Source organism: Protobothrops mucrosquamatus, unplaced genomic scaffold, assembly GCF_001527695.2.
Source record: "Protobothrops mucrosquamatus isolate PMUCROS unplaced genomic scaffold, P.Mucros_1.0 scaffold1732, whole genome shotgun sequence".
NCBI lineage: Eukaryota > Metazoa > Chordata > Lepidosauria > Squamata > Viperidae > Protobothrops > Protobothrops mucrosquamatus.
Genome location: NW_015387879.1, coordinates 105,137 through 124,336, shown reverse-complemented (window position 1 = coordinate 124,336; position 19,200 = coordinate 105,137). Strand labels below are relative to the sequence as shown.

General features: G+C 41.5%; 1 protein-coding gene across 1 annotated transcript in view; it reads right to left on the bottom strand.

The window, feature by feature from the left end:
* Positions 1-13,817, bottom strand: part of LIN28A (lin-28 homolog A) — a 36,541-nt gene extending 22,724 nt beyond the window's left edge. Inside the window, exons 1-2 of the mRNA XM_015822973.1 lie at positions 13,787-13,817; positions 12,440-12,630 (exon numbers count right to left, since the gene is read on the bottom strand). Of these exons, the coding sequence (XP_015678459.1) occupies positions 12,440-12,630; positions 13,787-13,817 (222 nt within the window). The remainder of the gene's footprint in view (positions 1-12,439; positions 12,631-13,786) is intronic.
* Between the last annotated feature and the right edge of the window lie 5,383 nt (positions 13,818-19,200).

Sequence of the window (19,200 nt, the reverse complement as noted above, 5' to 3'; positions counted from 1 at the left end):
ATAGGACTGATCGACCAACTGAAAACATCCCAAACATTGCTTTTAGCCATAGATCCTGCAATTGCTACAGGATGCAAAACATTTTAAAACACCATGGGATGCCAATGTTAGAGTCAGTAAGAGCAAAAGATGCGAAACGCTAATGACATCAAGCAAATAACCAACTCAACTTCCTGTATTTTTGAAAATGAATTAAAGTTTTTCTGGTTTCTAACAGATGCTATCACAATTAAAAAAAACAATCAAGTTCCTAAAGACTTAACAAATGGATTCTAGCTTAACATTTTTTCCATAACAAGAGCCTTATAATATAAAATAATATGGCTGGAAGTCAATCTGGTCGTCTTCTGTTACCATTTAAAATTTGACCTAGATATTTCAGAATTTTAAGAATTTGTTAATGGTTTAAAAAGGGCCTTTAATTGCTATATATATTTCTTTTTTAAAAAAAAAATATTGCAGGTTACAAATCCGCCAAGAACTGTTGTAAATGTTAGATTGAATTTTATTTGGCAGATTAGTATCCCCTTCTTCAGATATATACAACTTTATACTACAGGAGAAGTTTACCTATATTAAATGAGGTCAGAATGAAATAGAATGTAAGAGGCAAAGGGCTAATCCTCATTTCTTCTTGCAAATCAGTGAACCATAGTTATTTTGTAGAGACATTCATTCTTTTAAAACCCTATTGTAGTAAAAATGAATAAATAATAAGCTAAGCAGATCTGATGTGGCATTTTTTTCCATCTATCAGATCAAACCAAAGCAATTTGTGACAGAGTGACTATGCTTTGTTTGCTTCTGCAATAGGGAAAGTTTTAGTTTTTACCAGTCTATATCCATTATCTTGTTGAACTATAGGTGGATGTAAGATGGCACTACGTATATCATGCTTATTGTTTCTGACATTGTTAATTGCCCCTTCACTGGGGGCATTCACATAATTGTTGTTCAAGATGACACAGACTTTCTTGCATAGTTGAAGAAATTTACATCGTATCTTTGTTCACTACTAAACCTTACACCACGGGTGTCAAACTCGCCGCGTCACGTGACGTGCTGTGACGTATCGCGACTTTTTTCGCATTGCTGGAGCTGGGGTGAGTGCGGCCTCTGCATGATGCAACCGGCCCACGGGCCGGCACTTTGATACCCCTGGCTTACACTGATAATGTAGTGCCACACATACTTACATAAAAGCTTCATTAAATATACAATTGCAGCCTAAGCTAGGTTCACACAAGTAAACTAAATCAAGCTTTGTGGGGTCCTTGGTGCTCTCAAGAGTTTGGTTGTTTTCCTGCAGACCTTTCATTACCCAACTAGGTAACATCATCAGTGCTAGAAGGGAGTGGGGTTTGCTCAAAGCAAACTCAGAGAGCACCGAGAACCCCACAGTTAAAACACTGAGCTACAAATGTTCTTTTCTATTAAATCAAGTTTTTCCCAGATGGAATGTGCACCAAAGGATCACATCAGGTAGAGATGTGGCTCTTGTCTCATTATTGAGCATGCATACAATATCCACCAGCGACTTTGGCTATGGGAAATCTTTCTGGTGGAAAAATCTGACTAGTCCATTGCAGCATATAACTCTGTAGCCATGATTTGGTTATTAATCCATGTTTCACAGGGAGTCATGTAGACTTATTATATTGCAGTTAAGGCTAGAAGTTGCAGTAGGAATGAACTGGTTTTAAATGATCCTACAGCACCTTCCCTCCTCTTTGAAATGACTGACTGGACCTGGAGAAAGGCTTTCAGCAAAGATCTCAAAGCAAAGTTAGCACAGTATGTTAGGACTGGCTCCTGAACCATTTAGGGATTTAAACCAGGTTTAGAACTAATAAGCAGCCAAGGAATTCCTTTAAAAATCCATATAAAACGCCTTATGCAAGTTTCAGTCAAGGATAGTTCTATTTATAGGATATGTTACAAATGCATAGAGACCAAGAGAGTCGAAGATATTGATTGTATACATAGCAGGAAAATATTTTGGAAGATCCAGCGTAGGAATCTACCCTAGTCTGATAATATTTCCATTTCTCCTCAGAGAAACTCTGAGAAAGAAGTACTTTAAAATAGGTCTATATTTTTTATTGTACCTTCTGTGTGTGTGTTATTTTATTTATCTTTTGGACTATTGTTATCCAACTTGAACAGAAAGACAAAATGCTGTAGATTTCAGCTTAACATTATCAGCAAGCAAAAAATGTTCCATATAAAATCACTGTTGACACTGTTGAGCTGGTGGTATTTTCTTCCTAAAGGTTTCCAAGTAGAGTTTGGGATTACGTTACAAAATTCCAGTAATTTGAGGTACGTGAACTTCAACTCCCAGAATTCTCCAAACAGCGTGGCCATTGCTGAGCATTCTGGAAGATGACTTTTATAATCTGGAGATTCAGGTGGGAAAAGTTGACTGGACCAGATTAACTAGGCTTACTTCCAAACTCTTTAACTGTGTACCTGGTTTTCAAGGTAACCATCCCCTTGCCATAACAGTACCTTAATTCAACACAGTGCACAGAATACTTTTTCAATTGTTCTCCCCACCAATATTTAGCCAGGATCCAAGCATTCCCCTGCATTTCCCAAACTACTTTTTGCATATCCCTGCTGCATCCTAGCTGAATGAAAAGAAATGAAGCCTTAAAGAAAGCAAGAACCAATCTAGAGAAATTAATAAATGTCCTCCTCCTTTAACTTGGGACACTCCAGATGGAACTGCAACACCAATTATTCCCAGCTAAAAGAAAAGCATTGATTTTGACAGAGCTGGATGAGAAGACTGCATTTTAGATGTCCCCTAATTAATTTTAAACTACTCTTGATCTAGGTTTCTTAATATTGAATGCTGCGGCATCTACCCAATTCATTTCTGATTTTGGGATTGGTCAAACTTTTGCTCTGTTGAACTGGAAGCAGTTCCAGGTCAAGAAAAGAAGACGGAAAAAAAAAACCCAAGCAACTGAATGTCTCCAAGGCAAATCCATCCTCAAATGAATTCTTCCCTAGTAAGACTGTGGCCTTTCCCAGGAATTTAGCAATCCCAGAGAGAGAAGCGGCTTGCAGACAATGGCCTGATTATCTCAGCATTTTCTCCCCGCAGTGCCCTTTCAAGAAAAGGTGCCGCCTGGCTCCATTTGCCCTTAAGAGACCTGAGCGCACACATTCACCCTGGAGGCAAATGCTGGGCAGCAAAGAAGACCTTTCTCTCCGATTGACTGCCTCTTTTTCATCCAGCACCTCTGATGTGTAGCTTCATTCCTAATGCAAGACCATTTAACTTGCGGGTGCCTCAATCATCCCTTAAGAAGTCCTAGATGGCGGGGCCTAATTATTAAAGCAGCCCTCTCTGGTTTGCCATCATTTGGCGGTGCTGGACTACAATACCAATCAGCCAGAACATACAGAAAAGTTCCATAAGTGGAGGGAGATTAGAATTTTAAATCCAGGAATCTGGACCAGAGACAATTGAGTTGGAATCTTAAATGAACTCTACGGTGATTTGAATTCAAGGTCTCTACTGTTAGATTCACACAGCGTACCAACTTTTTCAAACTGTAACCATAGCTAGGTTTTCAAGGAGGAGGGCTACTGTCTTATGTAAACCTACTCTATTTAGTTAATGACTCAGTGTTATCAAGAGAATCCAAAAAAAAGGGCTGAATCTGATAACAAAAATAATAGTGATGGGTGAAGCTTGTCATTGAGGCATCAGAGGTCAGCTCCCATAATTTACCTGAACTTACTTCACAGGATTGTTATGAAGATTTAAAAGTGGCATGGGGGGATTATCTCTGGGCTGTTAGGTTGAAGTTAAAATGCTGGCAGAACAATGTTTCTCAACCTCAGCCAGGTTTTGTAATTCTAATAAACAATCTTGGATCCTGCAAACTTGAAGTCTGATTACAGCTGGAAGAAAAGAGACCTCAAGACAAGCTGACTGAGATAACTGTCCTTACTTGACTGAAACATGGAGTTTGGACAGGATGTGTGAATGAACTATACTTGTCCCACCTGATTGGTTTAGTGCTGTCAAAATTAATGTGCAAACCTGATTCATACAGACAGGAAGATCTCTCTGTGTTACCAGTTTTGGTGACTGAGCAGGTTCCCCGTGTAAATATATTGTATATTAACTAATAAAAGAAAAAGATAACTATGAATTATTCTCATATATTTCTCAATTCATTAAGAGGAATGAGCACAAAAGAATTCTTGATTAGGTCTACTAAGTTGAGAGCGCAAACATGCACACATGGATCAATTCAGTGCAACAACAGGGCCTTTCCAGCTACAGGGGAAGATAGAGAAATTCTACCCCCACACACATTGCTAATTGCTTGAATTTAGGCACTGGGGGAAGGAAAATCATTGCCTGAGGCTGCTACTGAGCCTTACGGATCCACTGACCAGCAAAATATGCAAGTGAAAAATATTTCCCCCAAACAGAAACTCTAAAACAACTCAACACTTCAACAACTGTTAACCGAGCACCAAGTAAACCAGATTTAGCAGGAATGAAAACCACACGAGGCAAAATGGCTGCCAACAGCATAATGGATGATTATCTAAAAGTGGCCTTTCACGGACTGGACCATTGGATTGTTATCTGTTCAGACTGCAAAGCCAGGTGAGAAAACACAAGACAAGTCAATCTGGTCTCCATTTTGCCCAAAATTTGATTGCTTTGTTATCAGATGAGACAACTGGGAACGGATGGTTGGAGAGAGCAGGGGGGGGGGGGAGAAAAGAGATGGAAACTAACCCCCTGCTGAGACAGGCTATTCAAACCTGGTTCCTGTAATAAAGTGATTTAATAGATCTAAAGAGGCCAATTCCCTTCTTTCTTCCACAGTTACTTCCTGTGGGTTATCATTCACATATGTAAATGACCAGGAGCGGGTTATCTCTGACCCTCATGCAATTAAAGAAATCCCCCATCTGGTTTTTTGAGGACACAATGCATAGATAAAGAAGCCAGATTTGTATTCTTTTCCTGTGATGGTTTCCGAACAGTTTGGTCATTTGTTAACTCATGTCCAGTTCTCATTTGTGGCCCATCTTCCTATATCATGCAATATGGGCAAACAATTTGAGAAATAACAAAAATAAAATAGTGACATATTAAAATGCATTTGATGCAACAGTTTAGGGGTCAAAGCACTTCAGTATCATTCTCTTTAATATATCTATGAATTTATTTGAGCTGGAACTTCTTGATTCCAAGGACACATGCCACAATATAGTAGCTCCATTCTGCAGTCTACTAAGTATCATAGGCCATAGTTAAAGCAATATCTGAAATGGAGTTGTTCAGCTTCCGCTTTTAAGTGACTTAAGGGTCACCTGAAAAGAGATATAAAGTTCCCCTTTGCTATTTGTTACTTGCTCCATTCCTTAAGAAAGCTAATTACATGGAGTAGACTAGCATACCTGGGCTGTAAAAAAATTCAGATCACCAATAGTTGGCAGCAAAGAATATGATCTCCTTTGCTGCCATCTAGTGGTCATTTGGATTTTTGTGGCCCAGTTGACAAATTTGCCTTGGCGTTTACTATGCTCTCTGCAGACCACTATGACTAGGAAACTAATATCATCCAATAGAATACCCTGATTTAAGTTATAATGTACATAAATAGGTATCTGAATTATGGCATTCTGTTAGAGAACACCTGCATAAATTGATGCTGAGCTTTCAGACTCAATTACAGATCTACCTGCTTGTCCAAGCTCTGACTAAACTTACACTATGTCATATTTTAGATTTGTTCTGATAGTGTTGTCATGATGTACCGCTTTAACTTGTGGAATTTTGTGTGAATTACAGTTTAATAAATTCATATGGGTTTATAGGTTTCCCCCCCTTATGATATTAGTTTTAATGAAAATTAGGTTAAAATTATTATAATTAAAATTATAATTGCTCATTTTTTCCCCATCAGCACAGGGAAATTGGAGGAAGACTAGTATGACATGCCCTCTGAAGTTCTATATTTGCAATTGTTGAGTAGCACTTGAGAAAACTGATATATGTCAACCAAGCTGCCACCACTCTAAGGCCAGATTCGAGACCGTAATATTTAAAAAACAACTTAGAAGAAACAGCTTTGGTCATTTGCTCTCATAAACTGAAATCAGCAAGAACCAACGTCACTCAAATTGTATTATTTCCTTGTGTTGGTTAAGGAAAAAGAAATCACTTTTGATCAATTATATTTTCTTCTACCAGTACAGGATATCCACAGTTAACAGTTCATAACAGTTTCCAACCATTTCTGTGGAAGTCTGAAGCCTGCTCATGTCAGCAATGTATCAGCAGACTAATGACAATGCCATCAATCACCAGTGTGGTCTGTCCCAGATAAATCTCTAGTCCAACAAGCTATAGAATACTTAATTCTTAAGACTTATGGATTTCCCCATCGGAAACCAAGACAATTCCATCCTCTCCAACATCAGCCATTTCTACCTCCTTTTACAGATGCTTCTTCCTGCATCTTGATATAGAATTAATGTCAGGGAATCTGGAAATCTCTGTAAAGATATACTTATTTGTTGGACCAGGCCAAAAAAGAGTCTGCATTACCATCTTCTCTGGTGATTTTGGATTGAGGCTTTACTGTAATTTTCATCTTCCCTGGTGCCCTAAGTCGCTTAAATGCAAACCGATGTTAGGACTAATTTGCTCTATTCTTCTAAAGCTGGGAATATCCATGATCAACTGTGAAACTCATTTGGTGATGGAGATATAATAAACTAGCCCACCTTTCCTTACAGAAGTATTGCAAATATATCATCTTAGAAATACAGGTTATGAATGTGAAATTCAAATGACACTTTATACTAAGATACTTTGTTCAACACTGTTAGATCGACTGCAACTTTCCAGGAAACCTTAAACATAGCATCCTTCAGCCATTTGGGTACTTTCCATCACCTAAAGCAGAGATGTGTAACTTTGTCAACTTGAGGTGGAAATAAAGCAATTCCCTTTGTTTTTACTGCCTATCCCACAGCACCTGCCACCATAGGCAGAAAAAAAAACTTTAGCTTTTTTCTCCCCCTACTTCAAGGGATGCATCTTCTCTGGGGCAATAGTCATAGCTAATTTTGGCAACGTGCTTTGACTGATTTTGATAATGATATGCTATGATAATATGCTAGAGGCAATATTATCCTAAAAGTAAGCAGGTCAAATATTAAATAGGACACTCTCACACACAGTTCATGATTTTCCCTTCTGTCACACTAAAATTTAGTAGTCAGTTTTTTGGGGGGAACATTCAAAGCTTTTTAGAGATCTTTTGTGGCCCTGGGACCTAAGATTGTGACTCTTCTTCACCTGAGGGAAAGGCTGGCCCCTTGTATCTGAACTCAATGTACCACCTGAGTCCACCTGTCCTTATAATCATTATGCCATAAATTTGTGAAAGCTAAAATACTAGGCACTTAAATAAAACAATGTATAACCCAGTTCTAAGTAGTTCCCCAAGATTTTGACAGTACAGTAGCACACCATGTGCCAAAACTGTGGCTACAAAGAATATAGAAACAAGGAAGAGGGTGTTGATCTAAGAAGAATCAGAATCAACAGCTGGGCCATTTCTTTATTAGGGCCAACAAAAAAGATAGGATTATGTTAAAATGTTAAGATCTCCAACATTCTTCCAGGCAATTTTTATAAACAACAAAAAAATGGGGAAAGGAAGGATGAAAGTTAAAAAACATTCAGTCTGGAGTTTGCAGGTTAGTCAATCTGAAGAGGAAGATACTAGCTTGATGTTAAGAGCCTCCTTGCCCTCCTGTACTCCAAACACACGTATTTCAAACAAACTGAGGAAACAGTAGTATTCATTTTTCTATAAGGAGTATGGCAAAATCATTACAATAGCCAAAAACATCTGGACTCCTTTTTTTGTGCAAGACTACTATTAATGCCTACAATCAGATGTAAAATCGATCCCAAATGTTTGTTTTGCCTTCCAACTGATGGGGATGGTTTGCAAAGATCTCCCAAAGCTCTATATTTCAGCCACATTCCAAGCAACTGACAAGGTGGTTAAAACAAAGACAATGTCCCTCCATGCACATCTCTCCAAAGAAAACAGGGGAATCAGCATTCCAGGTTTATTCCCTTTGGGCTTTTCCATCAATTCATCTAGGCCTTTACCTGGAGAAACCATTCCCTGAGAAGGAGTGGAGGGTCAATAAAATACAGAAATCAGGAGTTGCATTCATTCCTTTCATAGATTCATCATGTGCCTGGGTGTGAATGAAACTTCATGGAAGTTGCAAAGAATTATCCAAAGCAGCTATGTGTGTTAATACGTGTCTGTGTATTTGTTTGTATGTATGAATTCTACATAGGTCAATCAACTTAATCTAAGAAGAATTGAAAATAAGTGGTTTGGGGTTCCCATCTATCTTTCTTGTTATATAATGAATAGACATTACAAAATACAATTCCATATAAAAAAAGCCAGCAAATGTGAATCACGAAATACTTTACACACATAATCCTACATTCAAAACCCCACAGCCTTATCAAATCCACAATCATTTCAGTGTTTCAAAAAAAAAAAAAAAGAGGACAGTCTGCATTTAGCCATATGAACTAGCACCATTGAAAATGCAATCCTGTGCATTTCTCAAAGCAAAGACCTTTCAACTTAGCAAGGTAAATATGTGTGAGACTACAGCATTGAGATATCTGCTATGGATTCCAATCTGTTGAGGACAGTAGTTTGCTTCCAAGTCAACATCTATACCTTTTCTTCTGAATAATCTTGTTTGTAGTTTGACCACCTAATTATTCCTCAGTGAAATTAATGGGGCTTTTTTCTGAGTCTATGTATTTGAGGATTGTTGCACAGAGGCTGTACGTCTACCCAAAGATTGCATTATGCACACTTCAGTACTACTCAAGTCATTTAGGACCAGGAAAGGTGTTTCCAAGCAAAGATAACTTGAAGCTTCTTCCAATTAGTTGTTACAGTGTAATTATTTTCTTCTGTCTTAAATTAGGCTTTCTTCTGAACAGTTGTTTTGTTTCAAAAGGGTTACTCATGATCAAATCTTAACATTCAGTTCTCCATCTGAATCAGCAGCATGCATATACATTTATTATAATTTAGACCTTGTACCACTAAATTCAAATCTACTATTACAGCACTGGTGTTGCATTATAGTTCCTTAACCTGTATAAACAAGATCATCTACAATCAGAACTTCTTTTTGCTTATCTTTCCTCTGTAAACAGAAAGAGGTTTCACGTGAATGATAGCATAATACCATCAAGAATGGCATGGCCCCAAAGAAAATAAGTACCAGCCAGAAATTGTGCAGCAGTATTTTATCTGATGTAGCAAGAACAAACATGATTAAAGTGAAGAAAACTGCCTAATGAGGAATGTGACTATCCTGCCCTTGCAAGGGAATTAATTCAAAAGGTGCTACTTTTCACAAATTATTTACCTTCAAGAAGCAAAGGAAGACATGTGGTGCATTTAGAGAAAAAGTAAAATCCACAGCTGGCTGATAGCTCTTAACAGGATCAGCCAAAATAATGAGCAAACTTTTGAGTTCACTAGGATTATTCAATAGGCTGAATGCGAAGGGGAGGGGGATTTGGAAAACAGGAATGAGAAAATGGGAGGCTTGATTTTGAGACCAAAAAACCTAGTTAGTCATTCTTAAAATGTGGACTTACAGTACAGTAATACTCTGAAAGAAATCCCACTGCATTCAAAGCCAGCATCTTCCAAGAAGGCTCTATTAAGTAATATACTATAAAAATTTGTGCTGCAGCTGGGGCAAGGAAACAATAATGTTCCCTCCATTTTGGGGTAAAATATAAAATGCAGCCATTTTATTGTCAGCTGATATGAACTTTGGGTAAAGAAAACTAAAGTACCTTGTATTTCAAATTCAACATGAAGCAATTTTGTTAATGTAAATTTCTCTTTCCTCAGTATGGGACTCAAATATTTACTTTACACATTCAATAACATTTACCTATCTCCTGCCCATTCCCTGCTGTGGCCAGCAACTCTGACACTCATGGACATAGAGTAGAATATTGTGTGGCATTCCTACAAGGATCTAGAAGACCATCTTTGAACAGGAAGCTCCATTTTGTTCTGATACCTAAAAGCCATCTTGGTGATACCAAATAAACTAAGCAAGGAAGGTGATAAACTTGAAATGGATTCTAATCACTTATGTCCAACTTCCATGAAATTCTTATCCTTAAAATCATCTGTGAAATTCTCCTCATTGCGACGTCTGGTTTTAAATCCAGAGTTTTGTTACGCTTCTGTTGTAAAACAAAAAATCCTGCACCTATAGACAATTTCCCTTGTACCACTCATATGACACCCATTTTTGGTCACTTGTTTCCTCTGGAAGTCTTTCATAAAATTGTATTAATAACATAACAGCATTGCAGGATCTAATTAAAGGCCAGTTGAGTCTTGGTAATTCCTATGGTTTTAAATAATCCCCTAGGGCAGAGGCCCCCAACCTTTGGGGCACTAGGGACTGGTTCTGTGGAGAGAGGTTTTCCGTGGACCGGAGGGGGGCGTGGTTTTGAGTGCTGCCTGGGCATCATGCTGATGGGGCTTTGCTTGTTTGCAGGGCCTGGTTTTTGGCATTGCCCCCCTGCCCTATCTGCAGATGGGGGGGGGTTGGGGACCCCTGCCCTAGGGCAGCCTTTCCCTGAATTTAGGAGATGGTAGCATAGTACCATAGTATTCCTTCTGATAATTATGGTTAAGCTTTCATCCCAAAAATTGTATTGCTGCCTTGTCCCAGGATTCTTGGTATTGATCTATTGTCAAAATTAAAGCCACCTGAACCTTAGGTATATACAGGATGCTCACACACACACATACATCTGGAAAGCAATTGCTCCCAAATAGACTAGACTGCAGTGGCTTCAAGCAACATTTGGAAGCATGTCAACCACTGCTTATTAAACAGAGGCAGATCATCCCGACATCAGTGGCATAGAAACTGTTATGCCTACTGGACGACTGCAAGCCAAGAAATATTGTGCCAGCAAGGCCTTTCTTAGTCAAATGTCTTATTATAACATTGCACAAAAGCTTTAACTCTATGTCCTTTCATATGTGAGGAAAGGATGGCCTTCCAGATGCTGAACTACAATTCCCAGCATTCCCCCCTCATGCTGGCTGGGACTTCTGAGAGTCCATCAACATTTGGAGGACCAGTGGTCCTCTACCCTCTTTTTATGTCCCATGCTTAGTCACTTTAGGCAGGATGCTGGCAGTTTCACCAACTGTGTTTTAGAGAGTGCGCAAAGGAAATGCTACGTAAACCCAGTTAGTTTGCTTTTAGCTTAGTGGACTGTGTGAACACAGCATTTGTTCTTTTAAACCATGATTTGTAACAGGATGTTGTACAAGCCAACCTCGTGTAGTTTGAATTGCCATGCCAAACCAAATATACAATGTTAACAAGCTAAGTTAACACAAATATACAATGTTAACAAGCTAAGTTAACAAACTAAGATATTTGATTATCATGTATTGAGTCATGACACCTTAGTTCTCTACTGTGGCATGCAAGCCTCTTCCTTGTTTCTCCAACCCGTGGAAATCAAGGCCAATAAGGCCTTTTCTTCCTATCCATTTTCCTCTTCGTTTGTGAAAGGAAGATTTTACACTCTTTAATAACTCCCTGTGGAGATTTTTGCAACTGCTTCTTCCCCTCCCATCACTGCAATCGTGATTAGTGACCACGACGGCTGGCTTGCTTGCTTTTAACAACGCACGCCGCGGTTCTTCCGGCTCCCCTTCCCATTTTTAAAAGGCAAACTCCCAAGCGGCCCATTGAGGGAAAAACGGGAAGTAGGGAAATAAAAGGAATTGATATCAAGCCGACATCGCTTTACAGCAACCTAACCCTTGAACCCTAACCATGACGGAAAGGCAAAGGAGCCCAGGAACGGGTCCCTTCTGCCTTCCGAGAGAGGGAAGAAGCAGCCCGGTTCGGGGTGCGGGCGACATAGAAAAGGCCCACTTGCACCCAAAAGCAAAACCGCGCGTGGAAGCCGAATTCGCGCAGGCACAAAACGTGCTCCGCGGAGGCTTTTTTGGCGAAGGAGAGAAAGCAGAGAGCCCTTCCTTTGCCCCGCGCCCCTAGTGAGAAGGTGGGAACCGGCAGAGCTCCGGAGAGCCTCTTTCTGCAAGGGAAAGCCTCTCGCCGACCCGCCCCAAGGCGCAATTCCTAAACTTTGCGCGTAGACGCCAAGTCTCTCCAGGCTGCGCCCGGCAGCGAAGGCCCCCGGCTGGCCGGGTCCTTAGGCCCCAAGCTGTCTCCCGAGCTCCCGGAGGAAGCGCGCTCCCCCCCCCCCAACCGCCTTCCTGATCCCAGCTTTCCGCCCGGGCTCCTTCCCCCGCTTTACCTGATGCACGAAAACGTCCACCGGGGACTCGAGGGCGACGCCTTCCTTGGCGGTCATCGAGAGGAACCCGAAGCCCATCCGCACGTTGAACCATTTACAGATCCCGGCGCCATGCAAGGGCGGCTGGCTTTCCTCGTCCGGCCTGGGCGAATCGCCGCTGGGCTCGTCCTCGCCCGCCTTGGCGCAGCCACCTAGAAGCATACACGCGGCTCATCAGTCGAGGCGAGTCCAGGAAGCCCGCTCCCCTCGCCTTCCTATTGCCGGCGGGCGAGGTGGGGGCGCCCAGCCACGAGACGCCCGCGGCGGGGGGGGGGGGGAACCGGCTTGCCTGCCGGTCAGCCCCACGACACCTTCGCGCCCCGCCATTCCCCGGTTGCCCCGAGAGCAGCTTGGAATTGCAGCCCAGCCAAGGCATCCTCGGATCCTCGCAAGTGGCTGGGCGCCCAGGCGCCCTGAGCCTTGGGTTCTTTTGGGGATAGGCGCAGGGGAAAGCCACCCTTCTTTAACCGTCCCTCCATGGTCTACCCGGGGAGGAATCCCTAAACGAGATACAATCCCGGGAGCGGAGGAACGGAAGTACAGGCAACTCCCTTCGCTGGTCCAAATCCCCTAGGGTGGCAACATATTAAATATATTAAAATATATTTGTTGCATTTTTCTTGTCGAACTTCGCAACACTAGAAAAAGAGGGGAAGGGCGAAGCCGGTGGATATTTTTAGAGGATGGGGGGGGGGGAGAGAAAAACCCATAATGCTCCTGTGTCCTGGTGCATTTCGAAATTCTCCTAAAAGTTGGAAAGGCTTGTGAAGAAGTCTCGTGCAGACTGAAGGGAAAACAATGCAAGCCAGAAAGGGCGACGTTTTCCTCTCGAAACCATTTGGAAATCTGTACATGCGCCTTTTTTTAAAAAAAAGAAAAGAAAGAAAAAACCAAAAACCAACCCCTCTTTTTTAAAAAATAGTGTTATCTCCAGCTGCCAAATCCTGCAAAAAGTTTTCGAGCTCTTTCATCCACACCTCCTTTCCTAAAAAAAAAAAAAAAAAAAAAAAAGCACATGGCAAGCCAAGGAAGAGGATATACTGCCTCTTCTCTCCAAAAAAAGTAATAAAAGTAAATAAAAGTAAGAACCCGAGGTAGGAAGGGTAAGTCTTTTAACGCAAAGGGGGGGGCAGGTTCAGTATCAGAAGAAACCAGAAATCTCTCTTGAGCGCAGTTTTTTTCCCCCAAAAAAATTAAGGATGGACAGAGGTGAAGGGAAAGTCAAAGAAGTCGAAAGAAGAGGCGAGGGAGAAAGGCCTAACGTTTTACAAGAGGTAAAAAAATTGGGATAGGAAAATTTCACTTAACCTGCAAACTGCTGGTTAGAAACAGACCCCATCCTGCACCCCTGGTGGAAATGGTGGACTCTGGAGCAGGGCTCGCCGCTTCCCCTCCTCTCTGCCCGCCTGCTTCGGAGAGGGTGTCACCGCAGTTCCCCAGCCCCCAAAAAAAGAGAGAGGAGAGGGGAGGGGGGGGGAGAGGACAGGAGGGGGTGGGGGAAGATTCAAAACAAGAGGAGGGACGAGAAAGCCAGCCCCAAAAGGTTTGCTACATCTTCGCGGCAACAATAGCGGTGGGAGGGCCCGAGGCCTCCTATGGCTTCCCAAATTTCGGAGAGACAATAGAATTCCCCCCAACGCCAAACCTTGCGAGATCTCCCTTCCCCGCCTCCTCTTCCCCCCTCTCCCCCCCCCATCTCTGCGCTCTTCTCTCTCTGGAGACCAAAAAATGTAACCTTCTGCCGCCTGTCCGGCAGGCTGGAGCCTGGAAAGCGGGGAAGGGGGGGGGGGAGGAGAAATCCTGGTTAGTGTCAAAACTTTTTAAAAATCACACCACACTAACCCAACATTTCCACCCCCACCCCCACCCCCCAATCCCCTCAACTCTCGTTTTCACACATTATCAATCTTGCTGCCTTTGGAACATGAGTGGGAGCCCGCGAGGGGAGGGGAGGGGTCGGGTCACGATCGGGGTTCTGTTGGGTTCGGGATCACGAGGTGGGGGAGAAGCTGGCCATGCGCAGCGGGAGGGAGGGCGCGCGCGCACGCACACCCTTTTCCCACGTGACGATCGCACCCATCAACTTTAGCCCTTGGGGAGGGGGCGGCGTTTTCCCCCCGAATTGGTAAACTTAGAGGGGAGGGGAGGGTTTACCTGCCGGGGGAGGTAAGGAGCGCCTTCTTCCCACCCGGACCCGTTTCTGCTATTGCCCAGAGACGGGAGTTTCTTAATACTTTGACACCCAGAGAGAGAGAGACACGCGTCCATTGCCTGCCTAGCCCTTTGGGTTAGGATCGACTCGGCTTGATCCTAAACGACCTGTTTAAAAAGAGAGGCCCCTCCCTCTCCTTCCCTCTCCATTCTTTGCTACTTTAGCAAGTTTAAGCCTCTTTCTTAGATGAATGGTCTGGATTGCCGGGCCCGCCATTCTTTTTGGGAATCTCCTCTGGTTGGTTTTGGGAATGGAGGGAGGAGGAAGAGGAGGAGGAGGAAGGCTAGCCTGGTCCCTAAATTTCCCTTTTGTGTCATCCCCCAGCGTTTCGGGAGAGAAATAAGATCGCAAGTGATTTTTTTTTTAAAAAAAAAAATCCCTATATTTTCTTTAGTAGGTAAGTTAGAATGATCTCCGATTTACCCCGGTGTATTCCTCAAACTAGGGGCAGAGGGAAAACAGGCTGTTTGGGAGTATGAATGCATTTTATATTGTATCTGAATATGTATATGATTGATAGATATTTCAAAAGGAAAGAAGGATCATGAATGGGAATCCCAAGTAAATTCAGGCTGTGGTTGAAAACGTGAAAGTCCTGCTTATTTAGGAAAAATAATCTCCCATTTTTAAAATTTCCCTTGCAAATAGAACATTTATTTAAAACATTAGATGAATTCTCTCCACCTCGTGCTATAAAGAGATGTAAATGCGTAAACAAGACTTATTTTTACTATAAATGTACTTAGTAAAACCTCTACAGCAGAAACAGAAAGTCGGCTATTGTGAGATTTAAGGCGATAATTGGGAAACCAATCCATTAATTTTTTTTTCTAAGCTTTTACTCTCCACGGGAGAATGTTTTTAAATAATTTAGATCGAGCTAATGAAAGGTCTTAAGGTCTTAAATCAAGTGAAAACTTTGAAATGATTAAGACATTACATTTTAATATGCACTCTGAAGCGGTGTAATCGCAAATACTCCTGTTTTACAAGGAAGAGGCTGGTCGTTATTTTTTTTTTTTTAAAAAAAACGAATTATAAAATAATATGGAAAGGATATTCGCGGTATTCACATCGGTCAGTTAGTTTGAAAAGTTATCGAAAGAAGACACTATATTTGCTTTCTCCCCCCCCTCCCCAATAAAATCCTTGGCGGAGCTAACCAAGTTTGTTTACGTTCCTTACAGATCTTGGCTTTTGCAGGGCACAACCCGGTTTTAATCAAATCCTGGGCGGGAGGGGAGAGGTGGTCAAAGCGATTGGAGCACACTCCTGGGCTGAGACTCCTTTGCAGGCAGGGGCGCTGGTGGATGCATCCTGATGTCTATATTATCTCGCCGCAGCTCCAGGATTGATGGGGTTGGATTGGGCGGGGCCCGGTGGCTGCTTAAAAGACAATCGGCTAAAATGAGAGGCGATCGGAGCACCAAAAGGCGATGATCGATGAAGGGGGAGGGAACTCCCCCGATACGCGTGCACGAGGGACGGGAGAGATGCGCGGGCACGTTCTTGGGAGGAGGGGGGGGCGCCGCTCTTATCGGAAACGATTTGGTTTCTTGCCTTCCCCCAAATTGGGGAAGGGGATTCGGTCTTTAGCCCACCAGAGCTCTGGAGCTGTTTGCGCTTCCTGCGCGCTCCTGTCCCTTTTCCTATTCCAAACCGATTTACATTTAGCTTTACATATTTGGGGCGGAAATGGCCCATTTGATGATACTGGAGGGGAAAAGAGCCAAAGGTCTAAAGTTCCTTCTTCCTCATCATCTTCCCCGCCCCCCCCCTCCCATCTTGAGTCTGCCAGTGGAGGGGTTGCAGATGGGGCGGGGAGAGGTCATGCCTGATTTTTGCGAGGCATCTTGTGGTCTGGGGGGGCAGAAAGAGAAGGAAGGGGGAGCTTCCCAGTTTGCCTCCCTCCCCCTCAACCCCTCCCCCTCCTTTTTGGGGACTGGGGGAGATTTCACGGCTGGCCGAGGACAATGGCCGGAGTGACCAGTACGAACTCGGGAGGGCAAATAGCCTCTCCATTTCCGGTGCTCAGTTCAAACTGGACAATAACAGCCAGCTATTTCCCTGAAGCAAGGCTGAACTCTTTAAAGGGACAGCAACTTCGTTTTGAGAAACTTTCCCATTCCCCCTCCTGTCTCTTCTCTTTAAATTTTACTCACATACTGGTAGCGGAGCTGGAAGTAAACATAATTCATCAATATGCATAAGACCCTTTGCATGTTGGATGCTTAAAACAAGCCTGGGGAGGGAATGGTTAAGTGGGCACACAAAGCATCATGCAAAGAGACTGGCGTTTACCAAAGAAATGAAGGGGCATTGACTTGGATGTACTGACTGTAAACTTATAAGACTGTTATAATGTTAGCATGAGTGCCCAAAATCTAGGTATTTGTATGAAATAGTTGAGGGAGAGGCACTGAGAGTAAGAATACTCAACATATATTCCAATCACAACTGGTTTACAAATCCAGTACAAATATGTAGTTTATACATCATGGTACTCAAAACAGCTTTTGGAAAAGAAATTGATCAAAGTGTGTGTGTATATAAAGTTCTCATACATGTGTGTTGTTCAGCACAATAACACAGTTGCATCTGTATTTCAGATACATTCTTTCTGGTTTAATCTTGCTTTCACTATGTTTCTGAAAATGACATGAGGGCATAATTTTTAGAGCTGATTACTACAGAATGCTTTATCTGTCACCTGTTTTGAAGCCTGCAAATCCTAAAATATCTGTTGCTCTTACTTCATTTTTATTTATTAACTAAAACTCTTTGCTCTCTTGCTCACACTTACAAAATTTCCATTCAGTTTTTTTCCTGAATTGAATGTTATCAGAAATTTGACATGAATAACTTTCACATATTAAGTAATCTGAATAAAATTTAAAAAAAAAAAAAGAACACACATTTGCAGTTAGAATTGCAGAAATTTGCAAGATCGGTGGGAAGAAATTTGAGCATATGAAAACAAAACATTAACATAGCCAAATGCATTTAATAAAGCTTGTAAGATACTTCCCTGTCACATAATATATATGGACACAGAAACTTATGGACTTCTATTATAATCACATGCTCTATTTGCAATCTTATTAACAAAGAATGTCATGTTAAGACTTTCTTGTAGCTGTTCAAATGTCCGTATAGGCACCAATCCTATATACTAATTGTTGACTGAACTCAGTAGAATTTACATCCTAAAGGATAAACATTGGATTGGCCTGCCTGGTGACATTAATAAAGGAAAATGGGTTTTTTGTATTAGCATTTCACATAAGGAAGATTACAGTTAAAATGTCCTGGCCTCTAGCACCATCCTACTTCTGTTCTGTATCAGTTTCAAAAATCATCATATAGATTTGAGTCTTTTGGAAGTGCTGCCTAGTAGAGGTGCTGGAGAGCTTGATAAAAGCTAGACTAATCTACTCATCTCTACCAATAACTAATGGTTAAACAAAGAACCCAAGAGGGCTGTTGCCCAGTATTGAAGGTTCTACATTCATATTTTATTTTTATTTACTTGGGTTTATTTAATCTTCACTTTTTCTCACTGGGGCTCACTATGAAAATAGTAAAGTTGCTGTGGGAATTTAAAGGGAAAGCCATCCTCTTTGAAAAGCAATTCACAGAATACAAGTGCTGGCAATTAAGAAAATCAGTATTAAATGGGATTGACAATGTAATGCAATACTCAACAATAAATCCTATTTCATTAAATATGGTCAGTGAACAATGTAGAGAGAACCACAGTTTCAAACTGCATTATATCTATAATCCTCAAACTATGTCTTGAAGTCATTCCAGTTTCTATATTTTCTTGTAGCCCTGCTTGTGTGTGTATGTGAGAAAACGAACAGTTGCATTTTGAGTAAGGATGGGGAAAAAAATAGATGAAGGAGTCACTTGAAATCTCACGCTCTGTCCAAGGTGCTGATCCGCTCGCTCGATTATGCTCTTGTGCTCTCCAGGGTGCTGAAATATACTATGGTTACACACTGTCCAGGGTTCTGAGAGGGGATTTGGAACAATAAAATGAAATCACAACAAAATCTGTTTAGACTCGCTTTTGTCTTTAGTCATGACTTTTGTTTTCAATATTCCTGCATCCATACTAGTAAAATTATTTAGCTCTGAAAAATGGAAAGGAACAATCTTAGGCACAATTTCAGCTTTCTGAATAAACTGAACTGCTTAACTTATTCTTTGCATCAGTCTTCATACAAAAAGAAACTATAGCCCAACCTACCAAAAACATAACCGTAAAAGATAGAAATAAAAATTAAAATAAACAAGAAAATGGTAAGAGAAAACCTATCTGACTTGACCAATATAAATTTATTTTATTTTATTTATTTATAATTTAATTTGTATCCCGCCCTTCTCCTCACCGGACTCAGGGCGGCTAACAGCCTTATAAAACAACATTACAATAAATATCCATATTAAAACCAAATTAAAAGAAAATATTCGTAAAGGCCAATCGTTAAAATTACCCTTAAAA